General features: G+C 41.9%; 2 protein-coding genes across 2 annotated transcripts in view; one reads left to right on the forward strand and one right to left on the reverse strand.

Moving 5' to 3' along the window:
* LOC135206170 (anaphase-promoting complex subunit 5-like) overlaps nucleotides 1–12,205 on the reverse strand; it is a 621,184-nt gene that overhangs the window by 520,581 nt on the left and 88,398 nt on the right. The window lies entirely within an intron of this gene.
* LOC135206166 (60S ribosomal export protein NMD3-like) overlaps nucleotides 1–12,205 on the forward strand; it is a 56,665-nt gene that overhangs the window by 41,834 nt on the left and 2,626 nt on the right. Inside the window, exons 2-7 of the mRNA XM_064237457.1 lie at nucleotides 6,595–6,880; nucleotides 7,098–7,238; nucleotides 8,254–8,356; nucleotides 10,686–10,836; nucleotides 11,128–11,270; nucleotides 11,580–11,722. Coding sequence (XP_064093527.1) covers nucleotides 6,595–6,880; nucleotides 7,098–7,238; nucleotides 8,254–8,356; nucleotides 10,686–10,836; nucleotides 11,128–11,270; nucleotides 11,580–11,722 — 967 coding nt within the window. The remainder of the gene's footprint in view (nucleotides 1–6,594; nucleotides 6,881–7,097; nucleotides 7,239–8,253; nucleotides 8,357–10,685; nucleotides 10,837–11,127; nucleotides 11,271–11,579; nucleotides 11,723–12,205) is intronic.

The following is a 12,205-nucleotide window of genomic DNA, read 5'->3' on the forward strand; positions in this document are numbered from 1 at the left end:
TGGACTGGATTTGGACTTGCTTTTGATTTTTCTTCAGAATGTCTGATTCAAGTGTTTGTGTGAGAATGTGTGTGAATGTAGGCTGCTGCAAGGTGAGGATACCGAAAGCTTCGGTGATCCTCACACTGTATGGGGGGGTCGCAAATGTAGGGGTTTTTGATTGTTCTATTTCTAACACCTGTCATGAGTGTGATGAGGTTGAATGTTGAGGAATGGAAGACTCTAACTTCTTACTTGAAGAAGTTAGAAAGGGATAGAGTCAGAAGGGCTGCATCTAAGATTGCGGGTAGTAGTACAAGGCCTATTGAGCCTTTGGATAATTCAACTAACTTCTCTTAATTATGATTCTGTATCAGGACCCTCACTGGCCTTACATTCAAGATTCGGCTCGGAAATTGCTGAACTGAAGGTCTACTCTTCACAGGATGAGATCCAAAATGGCTACCATGAAAGGTAAGGACTGTGAAAGTGATTTTAGTGAAGTGAGTGTCCCCAGTGTTTGTGGAGGGGGCGTCCTGACCGTCTCTGCGACGCTCCCAGGCCTAGACCTCTTCCAAGCTCCCAAGCCCAGAGGAGAAGGAAAGTCGAAAGCCGTACGGAGGTTGTGGAGAATTCCCCCCGGTCAGGCGTCCCTCAGCAGGTGCTGTATACAGACAGCCTGCTCAGGACTGCTATCGACAAAAAGCGTCCTCAGAGAGTGCTTCTCTTCGTCCGCTTCTCCCTCTCCTAAACGAGGGTGGAAGATTCGGACTTGTCCAGGCCCTGAAAAGGCACTGAGAGATCCTGTTTTGGATTCAAGCCCAGAACGCTTTTCGGAAGAAGCGCCTCCTTCTATCAAGAAGGCGAAGAGGCTTTTGACGTCCCATGATGTGGGCAACACGCCTTCGAGGTCTCCCTCTCCCGTTCAAGAAGACGCAGGAGAGGCTTCCAAGAGGATCATTTTGGCGGTGCAGGAACAGCATCCGCCTTAGTAGGAGTCCTTTCGAAGGATCCTCCTCGTAAGAAAGACGTCAGACTGCCGGTCAAGAAGACTCGTCTTCCTTCTCCCACCAGGAGTGAGGCTACCTGTGAGACGTGAGTCTTTGAGAAACTCAGATAGAGACTCGTGGGACGATTTTATTTTGATTCACCAGGCAAACGCGTCGCGCCAGCCAAGCGCGAGGCGTCCTACAGACGAGAAGCGTCCTCTAGGATTAGAGAGTCAGACAAGCGAGAAACGCATTACAGACGAGAGGATTCTCCCAGATGGGATACGTCTGCCAGACCAGCAGCTTCAGCCGAGCGCGAGGTAACAACCAGGCGTGAGGATTCAGCCAAGCGCGAGGCTCCAGACAAGCATCTGTCACGCAAGGATGTGGCACCAGGAAGACGCGAGACTTCAACCAGGCGCGAGGCGTCAGTCAGGCGCGAGAGTTTTGAGAGGCGCGAGGCGCCAGCCAAGCGCGAGGAATCAGTCAGGCGCGAGACGCCAGCCAAGCGCGAGGATCCTGCCAGGCGCGAGGCGCCAGCCAAGCGCGAGGAGTCAGCCAGGCGCGAGACGCCAGCCAGGCGCGAGGCGCCAGCCAGGCGCGAGGCGCCAGCTAAGCGCGAAGAGCCAGCCAAGTACGAAGAGCCAGCCAAGCATAGGAGCTCTCTTTACACTCTCTTAGCCCCTCTCCGCTATTTAGGAGTTTGTCTCCAGTAGAGAGAGTTTTTTGGACAGGAAGACCAGGAACGGGAAGTGGCCTCTCCTGCTGATCCGATTTTGGAAGAGGACCTCAGAGGACGAGTCTCACGGTAAAGAAGGACTGATGTCGAACTACAAAGTTTTGACAGCTCTCCTTCTCCAGGAATACGGAGATGCATTGATCCCTGCCGCTCCTCCTTCGCCTCGTTCATTTTTCATGCTCGAAGACACCGAAATCGTCGGCTTTCTTGAAGATGAGACCGACGATTTCTATGAAGAGAGCTCTGCAATCGCTGGATAGCTGGATGCTAACTAAGAAAGAGCTAGTAAGGACAGTGTTTTGCATGCCTCCCCCTAGACTTACGGGCAAGAGAGAGGGATTTGGTACCAGACTGGGGAGAATATGGGTCTCACTCTTCCAGCTTCAGCTGAAGCTGACTTTTCCAGTCTGGTAGATGCATCCAGGAGACATAGCCTTCACACGGCTAAGATTACTTGGGGTCTTTCAGAGTTGGATCATCTCCTCAAGGGACTTTTTCACATTCTAGAAGCTTACTTCCTAGAATTGGTCCCTAGGGGTGATGTCCAAGAAGGCTCATGCCCCTGAAGGGCTAGAACCGGATGTACTCCTGGCAATTTTGTCATGTATTGACAAGGCGGTGCAAGACGGCTCAGGGGAAGTTTCTTCCTTATTTGGAGCAGGTCTCTTGAAGAAGAGATCTGTTTTTAGCGCTTTCTTGACGAAAGCAGTATCACATTCGCAAGAGCAGCTTTGTTATTCGCCCCTAGGTCTGATTTTCTGTTCCCGTCACAGTTGGTGAGGGATATTTCCCGATCTCTGACGGAGAAAGCGACTCAGGATCTTCTCCTGCAATCGTCCAGGAAGAAGAGACCAGTGATGGTGGGAGAAAAGAAAGTGGGGTCTACTCCTGTTCGTGCCCTTTCGAGGAGGCCCTCCCAATAGAGTTACCGCTAAAAGGAAAACGACCGAGAAGAGAGGTCGAGCCTCGTTCCGCCCCTTTAAAAGGGGAAAGTGAAGTGGCGCTCCTCCAAACACCAGTAGGTGCCAGGCTCCGGGGATTTGCGGAAGCCTGGACTCGCATCGACACAGACGCTTGGTCGATGTCGGTTCTTCAGAAGGGATATCTCATTCCTTTCCTGGACAATCCTCCCCTGACGTCAACTCGAGGGAATTTGTCCGCCAATTACAAGGACCCTGTGTTGAAAGATACTCTTCAACAAATGGTGGAATCAGATGTGGGACAAGAGAGCTATAGAACTTGTGCTGGATCAAAGCTCCCCAGGGTTTTACAATGCGTCTTTTCTTGGTTGCGAAAGCCTCGGGGGCTGGAGACCAGTTCTGGATGTCAGCGCTCTGAACAAGTTTGTTGAAAAACAAAAAAAGAAGGTTCTCCATGGAAACCTCTGCTTCAGTACCCTGGAGCGGCCTCTTCGCCAAGGGATTGGATGGTGTCTCTGGATCTCCAGGACGCCTATTTTCACGTCCCGATCCATCCTTCGTCGAAGGAAAGTACCTCCGTTTCATGACGGGGGGAAGGATCTTCCAATTCAGAGCCTTGTGTTTCGGCCTGTCTACGGCGCCTCAGGTTTTCACGAACCTTTTAGAAAATGTGGCGAGATGGCTTCATCTGAAAGGAATCAGTATATCTCTATACTAGACGACTGGCTTCTCAGAGCAAAGTCAGAGAAACAGTGTTTGGAGGACCTGACTGTGACGCTAAACCTGATAAAGACATTAGGATTACTCGTGAACCTCGAGAAGTCCCAACTGATCCCCAGCCAGAACTTGGTCTATCTGGGGATTCGGATGGATTCTCGGGGTTTTCGAGTATTTCCTTCTCAAGAGAGACTAGCGAGAGGTTTAGAAAAAGTCTCTCTCTTCCTAAGAAGGAACGGACTTCGGCGAGGGAATGGTTTGAGCCTGTTAGGGACCCTTTCCTCGCTCGAACAGTTCTTTCATCTAGGAAGACTTCATCTCCGTCCTCTTCAGTTCTTCCTCAGAAGTTCGTGGAACATGAAGACAGGACTCCTCTCGGACAGTTTTCCCATTTCCAGATCTGATAAAACGACATCTAGAATGGTGGTTACTCCCACTGAGGGAAAACAAGGGTACTTCCCTGGAAATACAGAGCCCAAACCTTGTAGTGCTTTTCCGCGCGTCGTCTTAGGAAAAAGGTTTTGGGGAGCAACTTTGGGAAAGAGAGAAGTGTCAGGCACTTGGAATGCTCTTCAAGTGTCCTGGCACATAAACTGCAAAGAGCTGCTGGCTGTACATCTAGCTCTAAAGAGCTTCGAACCGTTAGTATGCAACAAAATAGTACAAGTGAATGCGGACAATACAACCGCTCTGGCATACATTCGGAAGCAAGGAGGTACTCACTCGTATGCCCTTTACGAACTCGCAAGAGAACTGCTGTTGTGGACATCGCAAAGGAACATCTCTCTCTTGACTGAGGTTCGTTCAGGGAGTAAGGAACGTAAGAGCGGACAGGCTGAGCAGGAGGAACCAGGTCCTTCATACCGAGTGGACCCCTCCACTCAGACGTTTGCCTCAAGCTCTGGTCTCTTTGGGGAACTCCTCATGTCGACCTCTTTGCCACGTTCCTCTCGAGGAGACTGGAAGTCTTCTGTTCAGTAGTAGAAGATCCCAGAGCTCTAGCAAGTAGACGCCTTCCTGCTAGATTGGTCTCAGGTTAGACGTTTACGCATTTCCCCCATTCAAGATTCTGGGGCAAGTACTCAGGAAGTTTGTGACTTCAAAGGGGACAAGAATGACCCTGATAGCCCCCTTTTGGCCAGCTCAAGAGTGGTTCCCAGAGGTACTGGAGTGGATAGTAGACTTCCCCTTCCCCAGATCCCTTCCACAAAGGAGGGATCTTCTCAGACAACCACACTTCGAGAGGTTTCATCAAAACCTCCCCGCTCTCGCTCTGACTGCCTTTCGACTATCGAAAGACTTGTCAGAGCGAGAGGCTTTTCTAGTAAAGCAGCAAGCTCGATCGCTAGAGCCCGGAAAGAATTCCACTATCCGGGTTTACCAATCCAAGTGGGAAGTTTTTAGAAGGTGGTGTAAGTCAAAGAAGTTGTCCTCCTCCAGTACCTCTGTAACAGAAATAGCTGATTTTCTGTTATTTTCTGAGAGAAGAATCGCAGCTCTCCGTAGCCACGATAAAGGGCTATAGAAGTATGCTATCGGCCGTCTTTAGGAATAGAGGCCTAGATTTGGGAAACGATAAGGATCTGCATGATCTGATTAGGTCGTTTGAGACCAAGAAGTCTAGAATTACTTCTCCCCCTAACTGGAATCTAGACGTAGTGCTGAAGTTCTTGGCTTCAGAGAGATTTGAACCCCTACATTTGGCCTCGTTTCGTGATATAACGAGAAAATGTTTATTCCTTTTGTCACTAGCACGGCAAAAAGGGTTAGTGAACTGCACGCCCTTAGTGACAAAGTCGGGTTCAATATAGATTCAGCCATCTGTTCCTTCAAGGAATTATTCTTGGCGAAGAATGAAAATCCTTCGAATCCTGGCCGAGAAACTTCGAGGTAAAAGGATTATCGGGTCTCGTCGGCAGGGAACCGGAGAGGTCTCTTTGCCCAGTAAGGGCGTTAAAGTTTTACTTACAGAAAAAGGAACAGTTGGGAGGTTCTAGACAAGGTCTTTGGTGCTCAGTGAAGGATCCATCAAGACCTATGTCTAAGAATGCCTTAGCCTTTTTTGTCAGGAACGTAATTACGGACGCTCATAAGGCTTGCACGGATGATTCTTTAAAACTCCTGAGAGTAAGAGCTCATGAAGTGAGAGCAGTGGCGACGTCTCTCTCTTTTCAGAGAAATATGTCGCTGAAGAATATCTTGGAAGCGACATATTGGAGATGTAATTCTGTGTTTGTTGCTCACTATTTGAAGGACGTGCGTGTGACCTATGAAAAATGTTTTTCCTTAGGTCCTTTTGTGTCTGCGGGCACAATCCTGGGTACAGGAGCTGACAACAATCCTTAAAATTTTTTTTTACTACTTAAGTCTAATAGATATGTTCTAGACTTTCTGCTGAACAAGTGCAGTTGCCGCACAAGCGGCCAGTCACTTCAGTTCAGTAAGGAACTCTTGTGATATCTTGTAATAGATAAAAATTTTTTTTTTTGAAATTATTGTGTGCGTGTGCATTGTGGTTTGAGTTACGGTTGTTGCAAAGAGTTGGGGATAACTCGGAGCAATTTTTAATACTAACATGGTGGTTAGGATCAGGTGGTCGGGATTGGTTGTGTGCTCCTTAATAAGGTGTGTTGTCATGTAAGTGGATCAGCACCATTGACAAAGTCCTTTCAGGCTCTGCCGAGTAAGTGGATAAGACCCTTCGGCAGACCCACAAGAATTCTTGGCCATAGATCACATATCTCGCTAAAGTTTCTTGAGGTGATGCAGACTACGGGGAAAACACCCACGAAGTCTACCACCTATCAGGTAGGAACCAAGGTTTTTATTTTATACCTACAACAGATGTTGTTTACCTGTCTATTCCAGTAGTAGCTGTCTCTTACCCTCCACCGAAGGGTGCCAATCAGCTATGTATATATCTGACAGGTAAGTTGATTGTATGAAAATGATATTGTTATAATACAATAAAGTTTCATACATACTTACCTGGCAGAATATATACGGCATTAGGGAGCCCACCCAGCCTCCCCGCAAGGAGACAGGTGGAAGAGAAAATATATGAGTAGAAAACGGGAATGGTTCCTAGTCCTGCCGCCCAGGGCAGGGCCGGTAGATCACCTGACCTACCTGTATTCGAGTGGCGCGAAATTTGAATTTCTGTCGGGGACGACGGAGTCTTAGCTATGTATATATCTGCCAGGTAAGTATGTATGAAACTTTATTGTATTATAACAATATCATTTTTCAGATTGTGTTGTGACTGTGGTTCTCAGATTCAGCCAAATCCCACAAATCGATGTATTGCATGTATAAGAGCTCGCAATGACATTACTGAAGATATACCCAAGCAAGGCACTTTATACTTTTGTCGAGGATGTGAGCGGTATTTGGATCCTCCAGGAACATGGGTTCCTGCTGCCATAGAGTCAAAGGAATTGTTAAGGCTGTGTTTAAAGAAAATAAAAGGACTCAACAAAGTTCGGCTTATTGATGCAGGATTTGCTTGGACAGAACCACATTCAATGAGAATTAAGGTAATTAATTGATATATGTTTGTGTTTTATGTCCGTTGAACTTGTAAATACACAGTAAAACCACTGAAAACTGAATATTGTGTTACAAGACAGAGCATTATTTGTTACTGATGAATATTTCAGTGCTTGTTGATGTATTATATAAAGAAAATATTGTGTGGTCAAGGGAAATGACAATATATTTTTAGCAGCTTATTATTGCCTCATTAATTTTCAGGTTAAATTGTGTGTCCAAAAGGAAATCCAAGCTGGTGCTGTTTTACAGCAAGACTTCATTGTAGAATTTGTTGTTGTGCATCAGATGTGTGATGATTGTCACAGGGTTGAGGCAAAAGATTATTGGCGAGCTTTGGTGCAGGTAAGACATTGAATTTGTTCTTTGATACAGGGCACTGGACACCCCCTGTGCAGAGACAAATGAATCCCATTGTTGATGATAGCTTTGTTCTTATTATTATGTATTATTACTACTGTAATTATTGCATTTATATTCAAAAGATAAACCCTTTTCATTTTGAACATGCCTACAATGCCATTAACTTGAAATTTAGGTTTCCAAAGATTATGGTGGTCATTGGAAAGAAATTACAGAAGATATTAGGAAGTACATAAGGAAGAGATCAGTTATTAGGAAAAATCTCGGATAAATAGGAAAAAATAGAAATATTTATTAAAATACAAGGTGAATTGTTTTTATAAGAGTAGTGCATTGCACCTACATTTCTACTTTTGAGGTTGTTATTAAACAACATCCTCTGGGAGACTATTCCACAGTCAAATGTTATGAGGAATAAAAGACCTCTGGAACTGAGAAGTTTGACATCATGGTATATTTACTGCATATTAGTGTTGCTGTTCAGGAACTCTGGTCATTCTTGGCAGGAAAAGAGCATTAGGAATCAATTGAGATAGCAACAGTTTTCTGTTAAAATATAACTTATGAAAAATTGACAAGCAAGATCAGTATGAAAAATTGACAAGCAAGATCAGTGGTCTAAGTCATAAATGCTAATGTTAGGAAACAGAAACTAATCACTAGAAATTAGTACTGCTATCACACTTACTTCATTAGTTTCCATAACACAAATGTGGACAGATTTTCTGTATACACTTGAAATGGAAAGCTAATGTAATGATTTTGATCATCTTGTATTCAGCATATTGTTAATCACTGTGAATAATGATCGATTGATTAGTTTACGAAACTTAGCGTTGAAATTTCTTACATCATGAAGATAGTTGAGGACTGTGTTAGTGCATAGGTTAATGTTTAAGAAAAGTAAGATTATTTGGTGCTTAGTAATTACATTAAATTTATCATCTTTATGTTATTTTATATTATCATACCAATAGTATGGAATGTCTTTCTTCAGGTACGACAGAAAACGGATCACAAACGAACCTTTTATTACCTGGAACAGATGATACTAAAGCACAAAGCTCATGAAAAAACGTTGGGAATTAAGGCAGCAACAGGTGAGGAAACCTGTCCGAAATGCTTTTAGATTTTTGTTGTTCTTTTTATAATAAGAATTCATGTCATTTTAGCAAATTTTCTTCATCTCATTTACTTGACTCTTTTGTAGCCTTCAGAATACCCAGTCAGACATGACCTTTTACCTCCCTGGTAGGATATTCATTAGAAAAAACATCCATTTGGGGTACCATTGATGAATACCAAGTGAGCATGAGCTACCCCTTAGAGTCATTTGCATGCTCATTATGGCTAACAATTAATTTTGTTCTTGTTGTAATATATAGATCTTCTTGTGACCATTCGACTATTTTGCTTTTAATGTTTGTCTTTGTATCATTCCTAATTTTTATATCTTAGTTATTAAGTGATTAATGGTATTTGATTCCCTTTTTTTATAATCAAGGGTAATGAATTAATATTGGAAAGCTACAGAGGAGTTGAGTAGATGGTTGGGAACCAAGGAAGGTGAAAAGGATATTTACAGAATTTCATACTCAAGGAAAAAGAAAAGAAAGAAGATCTGGGCCAGCTATGTGTCATCAAAGCTAGAGGAGGAAGTATCTTATACAGTGGACCCCCATATTTGCGTTCTCCATATTCGCAGACTCACACATTCATGGATTTCTCTCTAAGAACATTTCCCCGCATTATTTGCAGAAAATTTGTCTATTCGCGGTATTTTTCTATGAGAAATATCTAGAAATTCCTTTTTTTTTTTTTTTTTTTTTTTTTTTTTTTTTTATATGTACTTTGTGATAAAACTTAAAAAAACTAAGTATGAGCTTTTGTAGGGTTTTTTCTTGAGTTTTAACTAACAAAATAGGCTGTTTTCAGCATTTTTATAGGGGTTCCAACTAATCGCGGATTTTAACTATTCACGGGGGGTCTGGTATGCATCCCCGCGAATACGGGGCCCATTGTATAAGGATGATAACCAAAAATGAAGATGGTCTGGTTATTATATGCATCTTTCAAATATAGATGATGAAAGATACGATTTGAAGGCGGTGGGGGTGTGGAGAGACTCGGATGGAGATATGGTATTTTACAGAGATAAAGATAGGCTGTAAGTAAAGTGAAGTATTGCAACTAACCAGGTCCATCAGAGGTGCAAGTTGAGATGTTGAAAGTACTTAGTATAGAGGTGAAGAAAGGATACTGGACTGTTAGGGGCTATCTGAGAGGAGGAAATAATAATGCCAAATGTTGGGGAAGAAAGTCTGATGGTAAGTGTGTTTAAACAGAAGGGAGATGATATGAAGGGTGATAATTATAAAGGAGTCAAACTAACAAAACATCCTGGCTGATGTGACTGTTTCTTAGTACTCTTTTTATCCTTGTTTTACTGTCTATTGCATCTGCCTCTTATAAGTCTTGCTGTTATACTACAGCTTGGATATGTGCTACCTTCTCTTCCTCATTTGTTCTTGAAATGTGTTTTGAGCATCAGACTTCTTACTCCATGCTTATTTTGTTATCTTTTAGTCTTCACCTCTCCAGTTTTTTAACATTTCCACATCATAAATTATTTGCATATAGCAGCTCCCTGGAACCTCGATACTTGTCTTTGTAGCTTCCCCCCACCACTATGATAATCAGCAGAGCTTGGGGCGGATCCGTAATGGATGTCTGCCACAGTTTTCACTTTCAATTTTGTGTTGTGGTCAAGCAACATTTATAGCTTAAGTAATTTTTTCAGTACTCTCTCATTCACAAATATATGATATAGTTTTTTCCTCTTTGTATGGTACTTCTTTAGCTTCCTGATTGTAAAGACTGCTTCTGTTGATGAATTATTGCCATTTGTCATTACCAGTCATATACCCAACAACACCAAGCCACAAACCTCTTGGTTCTATATCTGCAATATTTTGTCCCAAATGCAATTGAAGTCACCATCAGAATACTGTATCCAACAAAACATGTACTGTATATTCAGTAAGTTGACAAAAATGGATAAAAAACTGGTGTTAAATCGTCTGTTATCCTCAACTCACTTTTCTTTGTACATTGTTGTTTGTTATTGATGGGGGATTCCAGCTCCATTGACAGTAGAATAAGCAAAGGTCAATCCAAGTGAGTTACTATTACTAGACCTATCTTAATATTGGAAATTAGAACTCTGCCTGAAGGTATCTTACAGAGACCTCTGTTGCTCTTCACTGTAATTGCTACCATCATATGAGAGCAATTTTATTGTTATAAATTAGTGAGACCGCTGAGTTGCATTGTTAGACTTTAACGGTGAGTAACTAACTTTGATTGAATGTATGTTATGAGTGTTTTTCATTACAGATTATGGCAATCTTGTTTTATTTTTCATTTCAGATGGACTAGACTTTTACTTTGCTTTAGAGTCATCTGCTCGCCAGTTATTAGACTTTTTAACGTCAGTAGTACCATGTCGTTGGACTCAGAGCAAGAAGCTTATCTCTCATGATGTCCATTCCAACATTTATAATTATAAATATACCTTCAGGTAAGCAGCAAGTAGCAATCTTAGAATTTAATGTAATGTTACAGTTATCTTGGTATCAGTAAAGAAATTATCAATTCATAAAGTAAGGAAAGAAGGTTTACACTCTCTCTCTCTCTCTCTCTCTCTCATAGTATAGTGTAGTATCTATACAGTATGATGCTTATAGCTGGTGTTTCCTATGTTCTTTAAGCTCCTTAATCTAGGTACTGTGGCTTACAAACTCTTTTCATTCATATATCTTGCCATTGAATTGGCTAATAGAAGCTAAATGTGTAATTTTGTTTATTTCAGTGTTGAAATTGTGCCCATTTGCAAGGATAGTGTGGTATGTTTGCCATCAAAGCTGGCTCATCAGTTGGGGGGAATTGGTCAGATATGTATTGTGCATCGTGTTACAAATCATATTTTACTGATAGATCCAGCCACTGCTCAGTGTAAGTTGTCTTTGAGTTTATTATCATAATTTTTTTAAGTATTTTCAAATTATGGTCAAAGCAGAATGAGATTGCTAACATTTTGTCTAGGAGAACAAAGTTAGAAGCCTTTTCAGTTACTGTAAATAATTAAAATTAAATATAAACAATCAGAATTATTTAACAGATATATAACACTATGTAATGTACTTAGTTGGGCGCAAATTTTAAATAGATATCTAGGTTTACGGGTACAGTGTGTTATGGTATTAATTATTTTTTGTCAGTTTTATATTATACAGTATATTAATGTGACACCAAACTTTCCAGTGGCTGATATTGACAGTTCTATTTATTGGCGAACTCCCTTCAAGGCATTGTGCTCTTCAAAGAAATTAACAGAGTTTATTGTTATTGAAACTGCTGAAGCTGCTGTCAAATACTTTAAGGGCCAAGGTCAGATATCAAATAAGGTGAGTTGAAATAGTATATTGTATGTAATGTAGGAAAAATAGTGGTGGGAAATGGGGTAGCAAAATGGAAACCTTGGGTACCAGATGAGATGTAAGATGCAATAAAAGATAGACAAAATTTCAGAGAGAAGATGAGGATGTAAAGTAGAAAATGTTAAGTCCTCTAATGAAGTTAAAGATTCAAGTTGTGGTGAGAGAATATCTGGCCAAACAGACTGATGATGTTGATAAAGCCATGTACTATTTAGGGAGTGCCATTGGTTTTATGTTAGAATACAAAATTACTAATGAAATATCCATGATTGAAAAGAGAAATGGGAAAATACTTGTCAAAAGGGGGAATGGGTGTAGCAACATAAGAAGAAGAAGAAAGACAGTGATGACAGAACATCTTCATGAGGTCCTGGATATGAGATATGAGTATAGATAACTCAACTAATATACCAGAAGCTGAAGGAGACCTGAATTTGTCTATGAATAAAT

Source organism: Macrobrachium nipponense, chromosome 29 (genome assembly GCF_015104395.2).
Source record: "Macrobrachium nipponense isolate FS-2020 chromosome 29, ASM1510439v2, whole genome shotgun sequence".
Taxonomy (NCBI): Eukaryota; Metazoa; Arthropoda; class Malacostraca; order Decapoda; family Palaemonidae; genus Macrobrachium; species Macrobrachium nipponense.